This window comes from Xyrauchen texanus, chromosome 37 (genome assembly GCF_025860055.1).
Source record: "Xyrauchen texanus isolate HMW12.3.18 chromosome 37, RBS_HiC_50CHRs, whole genome shotgun sequence".
Classification (NCBI taxonomy): Eukaryota; Metazoa; Chordata; class Actinopteri; order Cypriniformes; family Catostomidae; genus Xyrauchen; species Xyrauchen texanus.
In genome coordinates this window covers 27217757-27239129 of record NC_068312.1, presented here as the reverse complement: position 1 = coordinate 27239129, position 21373 = coordinate 27217757, and the positions used below count along the sequence as shown (strand labels likewise).

The 21373-nt window shown below is 39.5% G+C and overlaps 1 protein-coding gene across 3 annotated transcripts in view; it reads right to left on the bottom strand.

Moving 5' to 3' along the window:
* LOC127631215 (DNA-binding protein RFX2-like) overlaps positions 1 to 21373 on the bottom strand; it is a 43219-nt gene that overhangs the window by 4340 nt on the left and 17506 nt on the right. The window contains exons 2-15 of one of the 3 annotated variants that reach the window (XM_052109263.1): positions 19407 to 19519; positions 17102 to 17191; positions 16567 to 16646; positions 14725 to 14989; positions 10457 to 10531; positions 8933 to 9114; positions 6543 to 6662; positions 4685 to 4803; positions 4465 to 4583; positions 1648 to 1760; positions 1329 to 1486; positions 1108 to 1205; positions 686 to 835; positions 276 to 484 (exon numbers count right to left, since the gene is read on the bottom strand). In XM_052109263.1, coding sequence (XP_051965223.1) covers positions 276 to 484; positions 686 to 835; positions 1108 to 1205; positions 1329 to 1486; positions 1648 to 1760; positions 4465 to 4583; positions 4685 to 4803; positions 6543 to 6662; positions 8933 to 9114; positions 10457 to 10531; positions 14725 to 14989; positions 16567 to 16646; positions 17102 to 17191; positions 19407 to 19511 — 1883 coding nt within the window. In that variant the 5' untranslated portion in view covers positions 19512 to 19519. The remainder of the gene's footprint in view (positions 1 to 275; positions 485 to 685; positions 836 to 1107; positions 1206 to 1328; positions 1487 to 1647; positions 1761 to 4464; positions 4584 to 4684; positions 4804 to 6542; positions 6663 to 8932; positions 9115 to 10456; positions 10532 to 14724; positions 14990 to 16566; positions 16647 to 17101; positions 17192 to 19406; positions 19520 to 21373) is intronic. The other 2 variants (XM_052109264.1, XM_052109265.1) reach the window with 2 other exon arrangements.

Genomic DNA, 21373 nt, shown 5'->3' with positions numbered 1-21373 from the left:
AAGCATTCTTGTATTCATAAACAGTTTAGTGTAATAGTATGGAACAAAAAGCAGAATGTAGGAACTTCAAAACGTTACTTCCAGAGTTGTCGTCAGTTATCCAATAATACAAATGTAATATAATATAATATAATATAATATAATATAATATAATATAATAGGAATTCATAGTAACAGACAAATGTTACAACTGTTACTGTAAACACTCAACAGGCTTGATACCACACCTAGCCCCCCCATCCAAGTATCAGCTTCATTTTCAGACGGTCCTGTACCTGTAAAAGGACCACTTGAGGAGGAACTGTCGAGCGGCACGGGGAAAGCTGGGGCTGCCTTCATACGGTTTCAGCACCTGGTTGACGACGTTTTCCAGCCAAGCGGCCCACTGATCCAGAGAGCTCTGCTGCTGCAGGGTCACCTTAAAATCCTGCTCCAAATGCTGGACCACACTCTCGTCACACTGACACACCCAGGACGCCTGCTCCTGTGATGCAAACACACACACCGAATGTGAGAAAAAGAGAGCACACACTCACATTATACAACACCTGCTTTAAAAACTTAAACCACAAACAGAGGAGGTCAAAGTCAACGTGTTAATGTAAGAAAGAGAGAGAGAGAGAGAGAGAGAGAGAGAGAGAGAGAGAGAGAGGGTTTCAGCTCATGTGTGAAAAGAGAGACAGACCTGAACATTAGCGAAGTCCACTCTGTTGAGGTCACTGAGCATCTGGTTGATCTGGGAGGTATTCTGCAGGACGGCACGTGCAGCCTGAGCAAGGTGATTCAGAGAGGTGTACCTGCGCAGGGTCTGCGCAAACGCACTCACTACTGCAGCCTGCATATGCAACAACAAATCACCATAAGCATTAACTCATATTCACAATTATCACAATGAAACTATTTCACACAAATAAAGCTTTTTATAATTACTGCAGACCATCCCTAATGTATTCAGTAATAATACAAATTATTAGCCAATTTACTTTTTAGAATTGCATTTTATATCAAATTAGTTTTCATTATATATATATATATATATATATATAAAATGTATATATACACACATACACACACACACACACACACACACACACACACACACAGTACCTTAGTTCGGACAATCTCCTGTGAGAAATCACTCATGGCTGAGGTCAGCCACCCCTCTAGACTCTTAGCGAAGTTTCTGATAGCTTGAGTGAGGGTGCCTGACGGATCACATTTCACATCAATTATGACTTTTAATCTACTCGCATTATAAACAGCAACACTGATCCTAGAACACGTCATAGCAAGGGTATACATTTATCAGAGTAAGTATAAATACTGACTGGGAACAGGTCGCAGTACATCAGGGATAAGTATTTCCACCAGTGCCTGGTACAGGATGTGATCACAGCTCCTCATCCACTGTTTGATTGGTTCATATTTACACAGAGCGATCAGCTTCTCTCTGGGGATACCTCTGATCTCCTCCACATCTTCATCACTGCACATTTAACAAAAACACACAATCACATTAATTCAGACAGAAATCCACAGACAAGCTTGGGCCAAGCTCATTAGTTCTGTCAAAAACATTTATTTGAATTGAACAGATTAATAAAAACAAAGCAAGAGTTTAGTATGCATGTTCTTTAGATATGGCACCTGTTAGTAATGGTAGTGGCTCCGTCACTAGATGGCGCTGTTGAATACCAAAAGGTCTGCCATAGATTCTCTATGAGATGGAATTGTAAGTTCATCACTACATCCAGAGTTGCCTGAAGGAAAGAAGAATTTAAATAAAAAGTCAAAGCTTCAACACTGTTCTATGCATTGAAAACATCCAAACAGGAAAAGAATCCATACAAATACTAGAAAATGCAAATATTCGACTTCAAATACAGCATGCCACAAAATAAATTGTGTCGTAAGAGAAACATTGAACTCTTGATTTTCTAATCTCCCAGCACACCCACTCTGTGAATTAGTTTCTTTATTTCTTTCCTGTTGGCATTGATAATGAAATCAGTTTTAAGTTCAGCCCACACATGACACACCAAACTCCTTTTATGAGAACAGTTAATACTCTTTCAGAATTGCTCATCTTGAAAGAAAAACATCTTATATGGAGATATAAAAAAAAAAAGAAAAAGAAAAATAGAATTGGAAAATCTGAAATTAAACAAAAATACACTTTCTTAATAAAATCACCACAAATTAATTTCAGTTATTGTTACTATAAATTTGAGATATTAAAGTGCCACCAGACACTCGGCACCCCTCAATATTCAAGGCAGTTACACATTTAAATGCAATTACCTGGCAATATAAATAAATGTTCTTAAAATAAAAGATTTAAACCGATAAAAACAGAATAAAATCACAATTAAACTTGAAAACACTGGGAGAAAACTCAAACTAACATTCATAATGTGAAAATGAACAAAAACAAAACTGGAATAGAAATAACAACACATTAAGCAAGTTGATTTATAGTCATGAATTCTGTTTTGTCAAAAAGTAGGAACTTCAGTTAAGTGTGGAGAGAACTGCATTTTAGTTTACTCTGACATACGGAAACAAAAGTAGGTTCTGGCGCTTTTGTACAGAGCAGAAGTGAGAGTGTGGCGAGTTCAGTGAGTGTGTGAGTGTGTGAGTGTTCCAATACACAGTGATTCACACTTAGCTCTCAGATTCTCCTCGATGACAACACGCACTCTTGTATCCAGTTACACAGCCACCCTCAACCCCTCACCGGTCACATGCTATGTTTTGGCTTCTACAGCCATGTTGCCATGACAACCTTGTTTACTGTTGCCCCAGCAACAGTTCAAACACAGCACTCCAAAAAAAAAAAAAAAAAAAAAACTGTTTCCCAGACAAACAAGCCTTCTTACATTCAACAAAAGGGAGAGAAACTCTACAGCCCTGCTTCCTGAAGACAAATTGAAAATTTGAAAATGTCTGCACTGATAAACTTTAATAAACTCACATCCACTCAATCCCAGGCAGAACACTCCTAGTTAAATAAGTTAAGATGCATGTTAAAATTAATGCTGTTGATTTAACACGTAAATACAGTGTACATTAATTTTATTAAAAAACTATGCAATTAATTATGTCCCCAGACCTTACTACGGAATATTCCAACCATCAGAGCAATCAAGCTTAACGTATCTCCTGTATTCAGCAGGGGGCAGTAAGCAAATCTCCAGCTGTACAGTCTTGCTTAACACTAGCGACAGCACAAGATGAGAATATGTTCTTGCATTCAGAAGCAGCTGGACAGAGCAAACTATGTTTAACTTGACACAGTGACCTAAAACGCTGCGCTTATGATGCAACAACTAAAGTGAGACTCTCCAAAAGTGTCCCTCTGACAAATATGTACATTGATGCGTACTTAGAAAAGCCCTAATAATACATCTATCTCAGACTGATTGATTGCTGTGGACTATAGGCTAATGAAAAACAATATATTGTCTATATCAATGCTTTATTCGTCTGCCACAATAATGTAATGTTTTTTTATATATATATTAATGACATTCCAATAATTAGAAATATAATTAGTTAATCATTACATATAGATTTATTTATAAATTAAGATTATTTCAATTAATCAACATTCCATTAATTAGGCTAAAATCGATAAATTTCTAAGCGGTCGACAGCCCTATATTTTCTTCCATCCCACTTTAATATGCTGAAAGACATTCATATGTTGACTCCAATAAAGAGTCAAAACACTGTGTGCCTTTCTAGGGCAAGCATAATTATTGCTATTGCTCATACTCCAGGTTAGGGAGTTGAACATCCACCTAGAAACCACTCAGAATATCCTAGCAACTATCTTAAAACACCCTAGCAACTATCCAAAATATCCTAGCAACCACCCAGCAACACACTAAAAACACTTCACAAGCTTTACTACCAACGACAACAACAAATCTTTTTATCCATTCATATGAACCCTATGAAAAGAGCTGGGAGGTGGTGTGGTGGCAGGGTGAGATCAGGAGCATGGAGCTGGCAAAGACCCTCAGACTGGCATAGACTCAATCCACTGCCGAATAAAAGGTTAACTGGCAAGACTGAAAAGTTCTAGTCTAAGGGATGAAAGAAGTGCAAGAACAAAAGCTGTGCAGTGACGGGGAGGCACACAAAGAGAGACAGGGAGAAAGATAACAACGAGAGATAGAAGCAGAGAACTTTAACATGTTAGAAATTACACTAAATCTCCATACTTTATATGTCTTTAATGATATCAGCTGGCTGCATTGTGAAAGTAAAACTCAGGAACACATCAAACCAGAAACCACGTCAGTAGAAAGAATGAGAGAAAGGAGAAAACGCCCATAAACAGCAAGAATATACAGACAGAATATACAGAGAATATTATCATCCTTGGACATTATACTTTGCACAACATTACACGTATTACAGCATTTTGTACGTTTTTTCCAGCATAGTGTGCAGTACCTCACAGTGGATCCTGTAGTTGCTCTGCAGTTTTTTCACATCGTTCATGCTGATTGGCTCAGGCAGAGGACACGAGCCGAGATCAGGAGAAGGAAAGGGGGGCAGGGTGTGGGACACATCTGACAAAACACACATAAATACAAAACTTGAAGCTGGAACATTGTGCATGCATTCAAAATATTTTTTATGCAAGTGTGTGAGAGAGGGTTTGATTATTTACTGATGTACTGCTGGTGATGCTGGCTCTGGGCCGCCACACTTTGCTCAGGTGTGGTGGAGGAATGCTGAGGGCTGGTCAGATGGTCCCCCATCCCCTCTACCTTGTGGAAAGGCTTGAACCTGTGAACAGGAAACAGCAGGGAATACACATGAGGACTAAGACAAAACCATCAAAAGGATGTGATGTAGAGAACAGTGTAGGATGCCACTTGTACCTCTGTTTCTATGCTAAATCATCACCTCGACACATACAGACAGTAGGTAGACCAATGAATATGCATGATAGATTTGCATATCAACAGGAACATTAGTTAAGTAAATAATTCAAATATACATGAATGTTTTAGTTAGATTCCAAAATTGGCAAAACATTGGAATCATACATTTATACATTTTGGTACCGCTGTTTTTTTTTTTTTTTTGTAATGTATACTGCACAACCCTAGTAGAAAGAGGAAGGGAGGGAAGGAGGAAGAAAGAGACCGAGAGACGAGAATGCAGGGATTTCTGTGTCTGAATGGAGAGTTAATAGAGGTGTGATTCTCAGTCTATTCAGCATGTGTGGGAATCAATTAGGCACTGATTTAATGAATCAAACAAAAAAAACCTTCAAAGCTCTGGCTGGGTCTCAACAACTGAATGAGAAATGTACACACAAACACTCAACAAGTGTGCACGCAGGTGAGAAAAATGAGAGGGTTTCAATTTAACACAGTTTCTTGATGTGTACTGATACTTTCATAGTAGTGATGCGCCGATCAGGAAATATGAGGCCGATACGGATCTCACATTTTTTTAGCACTAAGTTTGACCGATACAGATTTTTTAAAAAGTGCCCTTTGCCACACTTTTGCATGAAAACATTTTTTTAAACAAGTACTGTTGTCAATATCAAAAGGTCATTGTGACATACCGGTAAGCAATAAAAACCATGAGAGCATCACACACAGCAGAGATACATTCAAAAATATAACCATTACAAGCTCTAAAACTTCTCCAGTGAGAAATTATTAATATCTATTATTTGTTTACTGTCTTTGGCGTTTTGCTGTAACACAAATAACTAATTATTAAGCAAATCCATAAAGGCATCTTTGTGCCATTATGGTCAAAATGTAATTGCTGTGATTAGTGGTAATGTGACCAACATTAATCTGATTTAAATTGGGATCCTCACAGAATAGCACTGAGATGAGTGACTGAGATATTGGCGAGTACGCATGTATGATTGACACCGCGAGTAAGCATATTGAAGAGAGTGAAGCTGAATGCTCATGATCACTCGAACAGTCTCTAATCGCTCAACACAACATCTGATTGTCACGACTCACGTTACATCATGTATACTCAGATTTGTATACGCATGTTTATTTGTTGTTTAATTCATTTTTATATCGTTTACCGTCTCTTATCCTCTTCCTGCTCACTGTGCAGCGAGTCAGAATTAATAATCATAATGACTCTAGAAAATGGGCAACTTAATATTCATACACGTGTTTCACGTAATTCTTAAACATTTTTTAAAACAAACCTGCATATTCATCTGAATAACAGCATGTCTGAAAGTTTAAATTTGTGAATACTTAGAATTGCCAACAATTCCCCCTCCAGAGGCCACACTGTCATGCATAAAGGGCTGAGAAAGCACTCATTCTTTAGAGAAGCAGTGTATGATTGACTCCCTGTGTGATGCAAAAAAAGATTGGCCTTGATTCTAAGCACGATAGGCCGATCACAGACTTAAGATGAAAATCGGCTGATTTAGATCAGTGACTGATCGATCGGTGCATCCCTATTTTGTAATGTTGTATGCAAACATACAACAGAAGAGAGAGGGAGAGAAAGAGAGAATATTTCACCTCTGTTTCTGATGGACAGGTTGTTGTCTCATTGCCATGTACTGAGTGTCTTCCTGAAGGCGATTGAGAGGTGAGTCAGGCTTCAGACGAATGCCATAATAATGGTATTTTGAGTTCCCCCTGAGTACACACACACACACACACACACACACACACACACACACACACACACACACACACACACACACACACACAATGATCTACCATTACATTTTTATCACAGCAATTTTAGCCCAGCAACCTCAATCTCAGCAAGAAACACACAACAGTTTAAAACTGAATGTCATTCATTTCAGATTATTACCTCATGATCATTCTTTAAGTATTACACCAGTGTTTGCAGTAGGGCTGGGCAATATGTAACAATTATTTTATCGATAATGACCTTAAAAATTATTGTGATATAGGAGTACATCTGGGTCTGTGAATTTTTTTTACTTTACTCATTTTGCATTAAAAAAAAAAATACATATATATTTATTTAAACATGAAAAACAAACAAAAAGACATTTCTAAATTCAGTTTTCACATTAAACTAAATGAAAAAAGCAATAAAATAACAAAGTGATAAAAACAAATTGTATTTAACCATCTTATTTAAACATTTACCGTATCCAACGTCTCCATTTGCCATCATGAAATTATCCGTCAACGACACCAGGTAGAAAATTACTAAGAGCCTACAGATTAAGAACTAAAGGCAATTATAAATGTAATGATCATAATAAATAAACCTAATAAATTCCCTTGTGTTTCCAAAATAATGCTGCCAAATCGGTGTTGCTATTGAATGTGTTTGAATTGCATTTTGGTAATACAGTTAATGCTGCCTAAAGAAAACAAAATGTTTTACTTTATGATTTATTCACTTTCATCGGTTTCATTAATACAAAGATATATATTAATGAACCTGCAGATGAACTGCATGGAAATAAAGCGAACTAAACTCACAGCACCTCCTGAGATGGTCTGAGATAATTTGCAGCATTCTCATAGATGACATGATTCTTGCAAACAGCTTTCAGATGAGTGAAAACTCTATACATGCGTGTGGCAGGGTGGAGGGCGGGGCCGGGTCGTGATCCTACGCACCCGGTCCCGTATTAGGCTAATCAAGCCTCCGAGGTATAAAGGTCGACTGCAGGGTGTCGTGCGGCCATCTGCCGAGGGACGGGACACCCTGCAGTCGACCTTTATACCTCGGAGGCTTGATTAGCCTAATATGGGACCGGGTGCGTAGGATCACGACCCGGCCCTCCCGCCCTGCCACAATGCGCTCGTTCGATGAGACAGGCTTGTGCTGCATGCCTCTGAACAAACAGCGAATCAGACACGGGCATTGATGGCTTTTTTTGTCTGTTCTTAAAAATGCAATAAAGTGTGTTTCTTCAAGCATGTGTCTTTGTGACTAATAGAATTTCTTGTCATGTGTCACTCCGAGACGTCTAACAGGTTGCCCAACTCTTGCGGGTAGAGGAGCAAAATGATCCACGCATGAAATACATTTGGACGAGGAGCTTGCGAACTGGATTCAGCCTCATTGGATTTTGCGGGTTGTGGGTGCTAGTTTCACAACCTGGGCTACAATTTTATATATTTGGTGACTTCCCAGATCCATGGTTTTGCCATTTCCCAATATTGTCAATCATCGTCTGTCAATGAGTGTTGCAACTGGGATCTTTGTAAGACATCGTTGATATACAATAACGTCGCCCTATCGCCCAGCCCTAGTTTGCATTTGATTGACTGAATGTTCTCCTCTGTTGCCGTGGAATGGTGATTGTTGGGGTTCGGCTTTGCTTGTGAGAGTGGTTTAGGTCTGGTTGTTTTTACGGAGTGTCTGTAGTTGTGGCTGTATTAGTGAGAAATTAGGCTGATAGTGCATGTAGTTGTGGCTGTAGTGCGGTGTGTGTCTAAAAGTGGTTGTAGTCATGCCTTTAGGTTGTTGGTAGTCTGACAGCGATTGTCACTGTGGCTGTAGTGTGACAGTCTGAAGTGGTTGTAGTTGTGTCTATAGTATAGTGGCTGTTGGCTGTTGCTGTGGCTGTAGTATGATAGTGTTTGTAGTTGTGTCTATAGTGTAATCTAGTCTGACAGTGGTTGTAGTTGAGGCTGTAGTGTGGTGGTAGTCTGATTATGGTTGTAGTTGTGGCTATTGTGTGTAGTCCGACAGTGGTTGTAGTTGTGATTTCAGTATGGTGGTAGTCCGATCATGGTTGTAGTTGTGGCTATTGTGTAGTGTAGTCCGACAATGGTTTCAGTTGTGGCTGTAGTGTAGTGGGGGTCGGATCATGGCTGTAGTTTGGCCCATTGTGTGTTGGTAACCTGATAGTGGGTGTAGTTGTGGCTGTAGCATTGGGTTTGTCTAAAATTGGTTGTAGTGAGCTCACCTGGTGCCAAGTCTGCGTGTGCGAAGGCCCATGAAAACTGAGCGTATGAGTTTGCCGAAGGAGGCAGCATTGACCGGATCCAGTTTCTGTTCTTGACAGTGTCTCAGGTAGTGGTTATACAGAGAGCTGCGTGGCAGACTAACTCCTTCAGCCGTCTCATAATTATCAAGCAGCCACTGCAACTGTACACACATGCACATAAAGATTGTGAATAAGACTGGCATACACATCTAATGGGGTAAGCCTACATTTTTATTTTCCTTTATGACTAGATAAATGAAAATGTTTAAAAATGACCCCACAAAGCAAAGTTATAAACAAAACGACACAGAACAAAACACCTACTCATACATGTTAATATTAAATGGACTCATAACATGATATTTGCATGCTTTTTCACAAAATTTGGTTCAAATTATTGGGGAATATCTATGGTAATCGGTGGAATGGATTTAAATGTGGTAACGGAAAACCAAATATTGAAAATATATATATATTTTTTTTTAAATCTACGAAAACGCAAGGGGCAGGGGATGAGTAGAACTTTGGGAATAAAGGCCATTTGAATTCTGCAAAGCTTTCTGAGGAATTGTAGATTCGGAGCAGGCCAACTGCTAACTGAGAAAATAACTGCATGAATGTTTTGGGACTTGAGAGCTCTGAGTCACTTCAGACGCAGACACAACATCAAACAGATTTCAACTGGGATCTGACGCCTCTGGCAAACTACATCTTGCAAAACGGAAATGTTAAATGTGAGATTTAAGTAATACTTTCATGTTTAGCTGTCAGTTCAGAAAGCATGTGTTTGTGTGTGGGTGTGTATATGTGTGCAAAACTGCCAAAAACAATTCTTTCAATAAGTATTTTTGCCTTGTTTTCCAGTAAAAATATCGAAGCAACCTTAAAAAAATTTAAACCTTTCCTTGATAGGCAAGATTTTGTAAAATATAGGTAAGGATTTTTATTTTTCTAATTTGTGTTAGAAGTATGCTTAATTTTTTTTTTTTAATTGCCAATGAGGTAAGGCCAATAAACAATTTAATATATATTCTATGAAAATACGTTTTTCACACTTTTGTTATTCAGTAACTATATCTTGTTTTAAGGATGTTTAGATATGTTTACTAGATAATATAGACAAAAAATACTTATTTAAAAATGTATGTTTGCAGTGTGGTGGAGGGGTGGAGTATACAGCTGTTTTCTGATACAAAATATCATTGCATTCTACTTCAGGAGCTTCAAACTTATCAGGATCAGCCAAGCTGGAAAACACACTAAGGCAACAGTTTTCATATACATAAACCCTGGTATGCCAATTGAATCAGTCTATAATGTGATGTAATGTGAATGCAGGGGGTCAGGTGTAGTTTAAACCTGAATAAAACAGAGCGAGGGACTGTTCTGGAAAACTCATGCACACAGTGGTAGTGAAAAGCAAAGCGGCAAGCAGGATGAACAATTTTTTGCAGGGTTTGATCCAGTTCAAATAAGAGTCCCCCCCCCCCCAGTTTGACTTACATGGCTGTTGAGCAGGCTGCTTTTGTGAGTTGCAATCCCCTCTGACTTTTGGAGGTTTTCAATCGCCATTTCAAGCTGAGGAAAAGTAGGAGCAAGCAAGACATGAAACGGGAGGGGGAAGATAAGACAGAACGGAGGGGTTGGATGTGTGGGGGTGACAACAGAGGAGAAAACACACACAAAAAAGAAAAGGAAATCACTCTGTTAGTGGCAGCCGGACTTTGAGCATTTCCATCACAGTCTGTCAGTGTTTGCAGCCACATTCATTATGGGTGGACAAAAAGCATGCAAATAAGAGGAACTCGCAAGGTTACACCACTCTTCCTGTCTTAGCCTCATGTATGCTAATGAGCTGCACACACAGGGCACAAGGTCACGCTGCTCTCAAACACACAAGACAAACTCTCTAGCCGCTTCTAAAATCACACCGCTAGAAGGGTTGTACCCTTTGTGAAGACACCGTCGTGATTGATTCATGATGCTGAAATTGCAAATTCACTTTGACACAGATAAACATGGCTTTCTACATGGTTGGTTTACTATATGTAGAAGTAGGCGAAAACAGTTTACATTTCTGCTATGCATTGATTTAAGGATAGTTAACCAAAAAAATAAAAAATAAGTATTATAATAATTCTAACACTCGTCTTTTGAAACCCATATGACTTTATCCTGTGCAACACAAAAGGAGCTATTTAAAGCAAAATGTCCAAGCTGCTCTTTTACAACCCCAATTCTGAAAAAGTTGGGACGGTATGAAAAATGCTAATAAAAGTGTATAAAAACAAAATAGAGTGATTTGTAAATTATATTCACCATTTCCTAAATTGAAAGCACTACAACTAAACAATATATTATGTTTAACCATGTGAATTTCATTTTTTTTTTTTTATGTACAGTAATTTCAAATCAGATGATTGCAACACGCTCCAAACGAGTTGAGACAGGAGAAATTTAAGACTAATAACAATATGACAAGTTGAAATAACAAGGCAATATGAAACAGGAGATGTTAAACAGGTGAGGCAAGTGTGTCATAATACTGTATAAGGAGCCTCCAAAACAGCCTACTCCTTCAAGAGCAAGGATGCCTCAGCAAATATTCCAGCACTTTGAGAACAATGTTCCCCAAAGACAAATTGGAAGGATTAGGAGCATTTCACCCTCTACAGTGCACAATATAGTTAAAAGATTCAAGGATTCTGGTCAAATCTCAGTGCGTAAAGGGAAAGACGAAAACCATTTCTGAATGCATGTGATCTCTGATCCCTCAGACGTCACTATCTTAATAAAAGGCATTCATCTGTAATGGATATCATGAACATGGCTTAGGATAACTTTAGAAACCTTTGTTAGTCAGCACCATTCACCACTGCATCAACAGATGCATGTTAAGACTTTACTATGCAAAGCAAAAGTCATACATCAACACTGTCCAGAAGCACTGCCGACTTCTCTGGGCTCGGTCTCATCTTAGATGGAAAGTAGAATAGTGGAAATTTGTTTTTTGGTCTAAAGAATCCACATTTCAAAAAGGTTTTGAAAAACAAAGACATTGTGTTATCCGGGCCAAAGAGGAAAAGCTGTTATTAGCATCAGGTCCAAAAAGCCAGTGTCTGTGTGGGCCAGGGGTGTGTCAGTGCCCATGCCATGGGCAACTCACACAGCTGTGAGAACGCCATGAATGCAGACATATGTAACAATGTTGGAGCAACATATACTGCCATCAACACATTCTTTTCCAAGGACATCCCTGTATTTTCCAGCAGGACAACTTCAAACCACATACCGCTTTGATTTAAAGTGCATGGCTGTGTAAGCAGAGTGTGTGGGTGCTAGACTGGCCAGTTGAGAATGTGTGGCACATTATAAAAGCACGCCATACAGCAACGAAGACCCCGTACAATTGTGCAGACAAAGACCTACATAATGGATAAATGGAGGAAAATTCCACTTTCTACACTTAACATACTTGTGTTTTCAGAGCCCAAATGCTTAATAAATGCAGAAGAAATGGTGATGTTTCACAGTGGTAAACACTCGACTGTCCCAACTTTTTTGGAATGTGTAGCAATCATCTGATTTGAAATTACTGTACATTTTTTAAAAACAATTTAATTCACAGAGTAAAACATAATATAACGTGTGGTTGTAATGCTTTCAATATAGCAAAGGGTGAATATAATTTACAAATCACTCATTTTGGTTATTAAATTAGTGAATAAAAACTTATCATTGAATAACAAAGCAATTGTATGGCCTCAGAAAACTTGGTATATACTGCACAATTCGTATGGACTACTTTTTGGAGCCCCATCGGTTTGCATTGCCGTTACTGCATTAAACTATGCTTTTCTTTCTTTCATGGAACATAAAATACGTTTACAGGTTTGGAACAAAATAAGGGCAGGTAAATGATTACAAAGTCTTTATTTTTGAGTGAGCTGTCCCTTTAACCAGATTGGTTTCCAAAATAATCTAGACTAGTGGGCAAAAAAATAAATAATTAAAATTAACTGCAATAAGAAGAGATTGAGGGTTTAAAGGAGATTGAGAAGGATTAGAGAGGGAGAGAAAGGTTTGGCAGAGTGGTAAAATTTATAAAAGGAAAAGGGGGTAGACAGCGAAGAAGAAGAAAAAAAAAAAAACAGGCATCCTTCCAAGTGTTTAAAAGGCTCCTGAGGGCTCTTGGCCAAATGGTAATGAGCCCCAGGGGTTGCTTTGTTTCGGAGGCCACTCAAGTGGCTGTGAAAACTGCTAAAACAAGGCAGAGCTGAATTATTTAGAGGCAGTTGCCTCCTTCAGCCCTGTCCCTGCCTCGAGCCCACCTCATAAACTAGCACGCTGAGGAAAGACATCTATACTAAAGTGCGTTACTACACTATATACTGTATCTCTTTTCTGCAGAATATTGGTGGGTCAGAAAACAAATGATGCATGATTAATCTATGAAGTGACTTTTCCAGAAATGCACAGACCACTTGCAAATCGGGTTCAAGTAAATCTTTATCTACAGCATCAGTGAGATATTTTTTCTCAGCTTGTAAATATAACCAAAAATCGTACATTAATGCATTTTCAATACCAATCTATGGGGCTAGGCATTCCAGAGGGTTTAAAAGGAGAAATACAGCTCATTCTTCTGTTAAAACACTTGCATTTATTCTTTTGTAGAAAAAGTTTTGCTTTTTGAACTGTAAAGCTGTCCAAATCGCTCTTTTAGAGGTGAGACTTTGGCTTTCACATACTTTTCTAGGCAAACTTTTAGTTGTGCATTACAAATATATTACCCGTTGGTGTATTTCACTTTATATCAACAGTCCCTTTCTTAATAAAACAGGGATTACTTGCTTTACAGGGGCAGGACAGGTGATGAAATTCTGGATATAACTGCACAAGCAAGATAAATAAGTGATTTTATCAAACTAATCTCATGTTAACACATATAATGTCTTGTGGCTTCACTTTAAAAGCAGTGTGCATTGTAACATTTATCCCGGTGCATTGTCTTGTCCAATAGACTTTCATTATAAATGTCATTCCTGTAAACACGATTTTTGTTTATTTTTTATAAATCGAGGAACGAGTTGAAACAAGTTTCTGTGGTTATATACAGCATAACCATATTATGTTAACAGTCCATGATGGTATTAAAGAGCTCAAATCCAGCCTAATGCGTTAACGAATTTGTAGCTTTTAAAAGGTTAAAGCGGTAGATCACCCAAAATGAAAATTCTCAATTTACTCACCCTCATGTCATTCCAATTTCATATGACTTTCATTTTTATGCCAATTAAGGAAATGTTTTAAATAAATATATAAGCCTATTGTGCATTAATGAGTGCATAAGAGAAGCTTGTTCAACTTGTATTATAGCATTAAACAATGCAAGTTCTAGTGCAAACACACAAGCTTCTATCACAGCGCTCATTAACACACAAAGGACGTTAAGACTGTCAATGAGAAATGACATACGTTTCAGGTTGTTTCTCACCAAAATCGTATGCCTTCAGAAGACTTGTAATCTGATGCTCAAGGACTTCTATTATGATAATTTTGAGTCCTTTTTATGCTTTAAAATGAGCCACTACTATTGTATTGAAAAGACGAGGGGGATCGTTAAAAAAAAATAAAAAAAGACAAGAGGGTGAGTTATGACAGAATTTAATTTTTTGGGTGATCTATTCCTTTAAAGTAATTAAGACTAAAAACTCTTCCCATGTCACTAATGGACCAGTCTAATAGGGTTTCTGCAGTGCAGACTGTACCATTGCAGATGAGGAACGGGGGGAGTGAGAAGAAAGGTGACGGCCACTCTCCATCCCACTGTGGATCAGGTACGCACTGCCGCTGGAAATGATCTGACTACTGCCCACGTCCATGGCGATGCCCACCATGCTGTGGGTTGGCACTCCGCCTGCAGAGGAGACAACGGTGGTGACCTGAGTCCCCCCAGCTTGAGAGTCGAAATAGGTGCCTCCACTGCCCTGTCCGTACAGCTGGGACTCTGGGTTATACGAGTATGCAGTTCGACTGAGGAGAGAAAGTTTGTGTGAGAGAGAATTATGTTTTAATAGTGTTAAAAGGTAATCTCAAATTTCAAAACATCAGACTTTAATAAAATGGGTTTTGATTGTCTATATTTGTCATCACTTATTGAGAGCATGTTCTGCACTTTATGTAGCTTTTTATTTCTCCTGAAGTACACTTATAATCATTCAGCAGCATGGACCAAGTTACTGAAAAGACATATGTAAATGTGGGTGGTCAAATGTTAATGTGCTCATGGTTGTGATAACATAACTGGGCGATTTCTAAATTTAGTTTCCATAATTTGTAGGGATGGACAGGTTAACTTCTATTTTGGACTAAGAAAATTCTATTTTCAGGATATTCCCGTGTCAAGGAGGAGGGCGTGGCCGGGCCATGATGTCGCATTCCCGTCCCCTAATCAGGCTAATCAAGCTGACGAGAGGGATAAAGGATAAAGAGAGAGAGAGGTACGGGCAGCTGCCCTGTATGCGTTTATGTTTGTGTGTTTTTGTTTAATTAAATATTACTTTGATGCTTCATCCGGTTCTCTCCCCTTCCTTGCCCATTTTACCTTGTTACATTGGTGCTGAAGCTCGGGGAGGAGGAGGGATGCGCCGTAGTAGAGTCCTCGCCACTACCATCCACCCCAAATGAACAACCTCGGCCATCCGCCGGGGGACTGAGGAGCCCAGCCGCATGAAAGCAGAGGAATGACCACTGACAGCGAGGGGAGGAGGGGCTCCTTAGGGCCGCTGCCAGGGGCGGAGGAGACCCCTATCGGCCGCTGAAATGTGGCGGGTTCAAAGAGCAGACCGCCATCCACTAGCGGGGAGAGGCTCACTGCCGACCACCTGGAAGACCGCTGCCAGGGTCGGAGGAGACCCCTACCATCCACCAAAATGCGCATGGGCATTCCTTCCGCCAGGGGCCTGAGGACTGCCTCCGATCCACCCGTTTAGGAGTGGCTGTCATCCACTACAGGGTGGAGGACTGACCGAGGACCAGGCTGCAGCGTATCAGTCCTCAGTCCTAAAACTAGCGAGTAGGTTTTCTTTCTTCTCTCTCTCCCTCTCCTCTCTCTCCAGCTGTCACTCTGTGTTGGCCTCTCCAGCTGTCACTCTGTGTTGGCCTCTCCCCCCCGTCTCCATCCCAGGTCCAAGAAGGTGGGGAAGAACTGCCGGCAGGTGGGGCCGGAAGGGCCCCACCTGTGTTTTTGTTAAATTAAATGTTACTTTCATGCTTCGTCCGGTTCTCGCCTCTTCCTTGCCCATTTTACCTTGTTACATCCCCTTTTAATCATGTTCTAAGCAACAAAATGGGCACAAATATACACAAAAAACAGACTGAAAAGCCTTTAAGGTTTCGCACATTGATTGAAAAGACTAAGGTTTCCCATTTCAATGTTTTCTGGCTGAATATTAAGACAAAGTCAATCATTATTAAACTCCAGACTAAATGTGTAAAATCTAAAAATGTATTATAAGATTATTTATGCATTTCTACAGGGGTAGGACATCCCAAATCAAGAGTGCTTGTACAAAGTGAACACTTCAATTGAGAGATTGATATGCGCTTACATTGTGCCATTGGGGTAGACCGCTTCTCCTCCCTCCACATACTGCACCTGGGACTGGTACACATGCTGAACCTGTTGGACCTTCAAACAAACACACACACACAAAAGATCAGACTAATACTACATAACCACTACATGTGTTGTAAAATGATGTATTGTAGAATCTGTTAGAAATCAGATGCACAACAGTGATTCAATATTCACACTCCAAGCAGTAGAGGGCAGCACAAAACCTCCTCGATTCACAGGCAAACCGCAAAGCCGTGAAAGTACTTCTTAACGTATTAGTAGTGACAGTTCAAGCATGACGTGCGGGAAAGCAAAGCATATCTGCGTTTCAGGGCTCTGAAAGTATGCTGATGAATTAACAGAGCTGGTGGTGCTAGAGAGAGCAAGAGCATGATGAAGAGACAAAGAGTGTGACAAGAGAGAGATATTCAGGGAGGAAAGAGGTAAGCAAGTTAAGTGTTGTGCAGGGTTTGATTGACTGTCGTGTGTGTGTGTGTGTGTGTGTGTGTGTGTGTGTGTGTGTGTACCTGCTGAGGGACCTGTTGCACTCTAGGCACTGGCAACTGCTGCACCTGAGCTCCCTTCTGGGAAGAACCGGTGGCCTGAACTAAAACGCGCTACATGTGAGGAACACACACACACATGGATGTAAGAAATAGAGTGTCTAATTCTTTAGCGAGTAATTTATTCTATGTTAACAAACTTTCTCCTAACCTTGCTTAAAAAGTGCACAGACAACTCTAAAGAGGCATTCACAATGACTTATTCTGGCAACACCAGTGAGAGATCAGACAGTTACCCGCTGCCTGATACAATTGGATACTGTAGTCAAGTAGAAATGCCTTCTAGCAAACAACAGCAAAGAGACTTGGCAACCTCCAGAAATGTAATTCCTGTCAGTGTGTATGCCCCTTAAAGGTATAGTTCACCCAAAACTGAAAATCTTTTTCTTACCCTAATGACATCACAGAAGTGTATGACTTTGTTCAGCTGAACACAAACAAAGTTTTTGGGATATTTCAGCCATGTAGGTTCTCACTGCAAGTGAATGGGTACCAACATTTTGAAGCTCCAAAAGCACATAAAGGCAGCATAAAATGTATCCATACTCTGTGTCTTCAGAAGTGATGTGATATGAGTGGGTAAGAAACAGATCAATATTTAAGTTCTTTCTTACTATCAATCTCAACTTTCACATTCTTCTTCTTTTGTTTCTGGCAATTCACATTATTTTTGCATATGTCCAACTACTATGCAGGAAGGAGAATTATAGTAAAAAAAAAAAAAAAAAAAAAAGAAGAAGACTTAAATATTGACCTGTTTCTCACCCAGATTTTGGAACACAATCGCTTGCATTGTGAGGACCTACGGAGCTGAAATGACCTGAAAAACCTTTGTTTCAGAAGAAGAAAAAGTCATACATATCTGGGATGGCATGAGGATGAATACTATAAATGATGAGATAACTTTCATTTTTGGGTGAACTACCCCTTTAAGTAAGTAATTCATAGGTTGAATTCTCAAAGTATAAACATGGTGGCACTTTCAAAACATTGCAATTTGTTTGAACATCCTGACATGTCAACTTCTGTCTCAACCAATCCATGAGTTTAGGGTGTGACCATCTCTTTAAAACCGGTTTTAAAACAATCATTATTCTTGCAATTCTGTTTGGTGCCACAAGCGGCATCAAATTACTCACTTCACACTCTGTTGTTTCAAAACACAATTACATAGAAATGTGTGTTGCATTGGAGAACCACAGAGGTTAGTGGCATTTAAAGAAACCCCAGTTTAATCTCTCTAGACTGCTGGAACCTCAGAGGTTCTTCTGTACTGTTTGACAATGGAAAGTTACATAGAGGAAGTCTATAATGCACAGAGCATAAATTGCGTCAAAAGCAGCTCAAAGTTTAAATTGCTTGGGTTTTATAAATTCCTCTAAAGCTGTCAGGAGCAATATGATGCACTACTCAACATATTAACCTAAATTATATATAGATTGGTTTCTGTGGATGTGTGGATGGTCCAAACCAAACATCTCCCTCACCAGCACCACATAGTCACTGCTAAGCATTTTAAGTAGCTCTGACAGCTGAAGGGTGTGGGTGAGGAGAGATCTTTCATAGCTTCAGATGGATCCACAGGTTCAAACCTATGAGAGAATAGCTAGACTAAAGCCATTCTGATCGTCATGCAATCAACAGATCATGTGGGAGGGGCTTCGGTAATTATTATTTTATTCAACTTTGAGCATAAAAACAAAAACACAAAAATAAACACATCAGTTTTAAATTTAAATCCTAGCTAAATATGCAGAAACAATTATGAGCAGCAGTTATAATGGGATTTTTGAGGAGGGGGAACCCTGAAATCAATGGAAATGGAGAGAGAATGCACAAAAAAGACTGAACTGGAGCCTGGAGAAATAGAATGAAGTGATGGATAAACTGCTAAAAATTATTTTTTTCTCTTTTTAAATCGGATGTGCCGGAATGCTGTTCTAGGCCTTTCCACCCCAATGAAACCCCTGATTATAAGTAAACCATTGGTAGGTTGATTTCCCCAAAAACTGTAAACTGTTTCATGGGCGCATTAAAATTCCTTTTGAGCAGCCTGTCATACCAAACACAAGAACAACATCTACTCAACGAATGGTGTGAGTTTAGGGTGGAACTATCAGTTTATTTGACCAATTGCAGATGGAGGGTGTATTCAGAAAGCTGAAAAATAGGTTTGTTTTTGCAATTCCGTTTGGTGGCGCTAGAATTACACACTTAAGCTTTCGGTTGTGGTTTAGTGTGCTTCAGGATGATCTGAGAGCCTGTATACCTGTTGTGAGGCGGGAACAGGCTGCACCACTGGCGCCTGGGCTGAAGTGGACGTTCTCAGTGCCACAGTGGACGCTGACTCTGAGCCACCCTCTGACCGCTGCATGGTTTCTCCTGAATGAGAGGGAGAGAGAGAGGGGAGGTGAAAACCATTAAATGACCTGACCTTTTTAAATGTATTAACCTAAAAATGTGTTTATATATAAATAAATAGATATATCGTAGCATACAAAGTGGCTTTTCATGCCAACCTCCCAAAAAGGACCAGGTGTTTTCCAATAGACCAGGAAGTGCTCAACCAAGCCAAGTCATACTGAGTCAACCAAAGCCTCAGTATGCCACTCACCTCTGAACTCTATTATGGTGAAATGAACAAAGAAGACATTAACAATCCCATCAAAACCACAAAGTGGCTCTTATTGGCCAAGGGGAATCGAGCTAAAGTGAAGATCTGTGCAAAAAGAGTTGCTTTTTACCTTCATTTTAGAGGAAAGAGAAGACAGGAAAGTAGGGGTGAGAGAGAAAGAATGGGATTGGCACATGACCAAGGTTGGACTCGAACCTTGGCCCCCATGAGCCAACAGCTAAATGTCCAGAGAATGTGCACTGCCCACTGCACCACTGATAAAAGCTGACAGCGCATGCAAGAGCAGGAAAGAGGAGAAAACAGAAAAATAAATGAAGACCAGGACCAAGCCTCGCACTGAACAAGAGAGAAAGAAACGGAGCAAGAGAGGTGAGAGCTGGGGACTTTGGAAAGTGTGGAGGAAAAAACAACATAGCCCAGACAACCCCACCAAAAAAAAAAAAAAAAACCTTGTAAAGAAAAACGAAAGGAAAAAAAAAAAATCTTAAAATGGCAATTAGGCTGGTCCCCCCCACCAGGATACGGATGATCTCCAGCGGTTGTTTGGAATGAGAGCCCGTCTCTAGAGGCTCCAATAATACAGCTGATATGAGGAAATTCCTCAATGCTTTGTAAACGTTTGTCAGTTGCTATGGTGAGGGATCCATGGCAACCAACCCTAACACCTCCCCCCACCTCCCCTAGTATTATTCTATTTTAAGCTCACACACAAGAACTTTGGAGTGCCGGAGAGACAGACAGACTTAGAGACAGAAAAGAGAGACCCTCCCGGCATGGCATCTCTGTACAACTAAATAAGCTCTTAACCAATCCAACATTGACAATATCTTTTGTTACGAATTCGAAAACAACACCGTAGCATGCAACAGGTCCAATATCAGTGTTTAGAATTAGGAAAGGGTCATGATGGTCAACTAAACGACTTGCTATTTTTCTTTCAAACAAATCTATTTTTAGTATTGATCATTTATGTGCCAGAGCTTAAACTGGTGTTGACAGCATGTTGTACTTTAGTTGTTAGATATCTTCCACTGTAAAACCCACTCGAAAAGTTTAGTCTTCAAATTACCCCATTTTAATGCAACGCTACTACAGCCACACATGCAGACAGAAGTCTTTGCATTGCATCTTGCATGGTTTTCTATGAAACCCACCACGTGCCTTGCATTTTTTTAACTTGATGCCATATCAACTTAAAAATTGTCAAAATTTGAAAAAATTCTGCATTCGGTTCCATTCCATTGCGTTTCATCTAGTGATTTTTAAATGCTATAATGAAAGAGTCTTATATAAACACCCCTTAAGAAACGTGTCCAATCAGGACAGGGTGAACCTGAAACAAGCCTAATAAAAACAGGATTTCCTTGAGAACAATTATTCAACTAATCATTTGGGTAACCTGCTAGTCGATTTTGAAACATCCCTATTCAAAATGTGTGATCATGAGTGCAGTCAGCAGCAAATGCTGATCTGAGTGCTCATGCATTTAAAGAGACACTTTGACTGACAGCTTGTTGTTAAAGTTTAAAATAGAGCAAACGACAAGCAATATGCTTCCCATGCTTGATTTCATCTTTATGAAAAATAGATGCCAATTACAA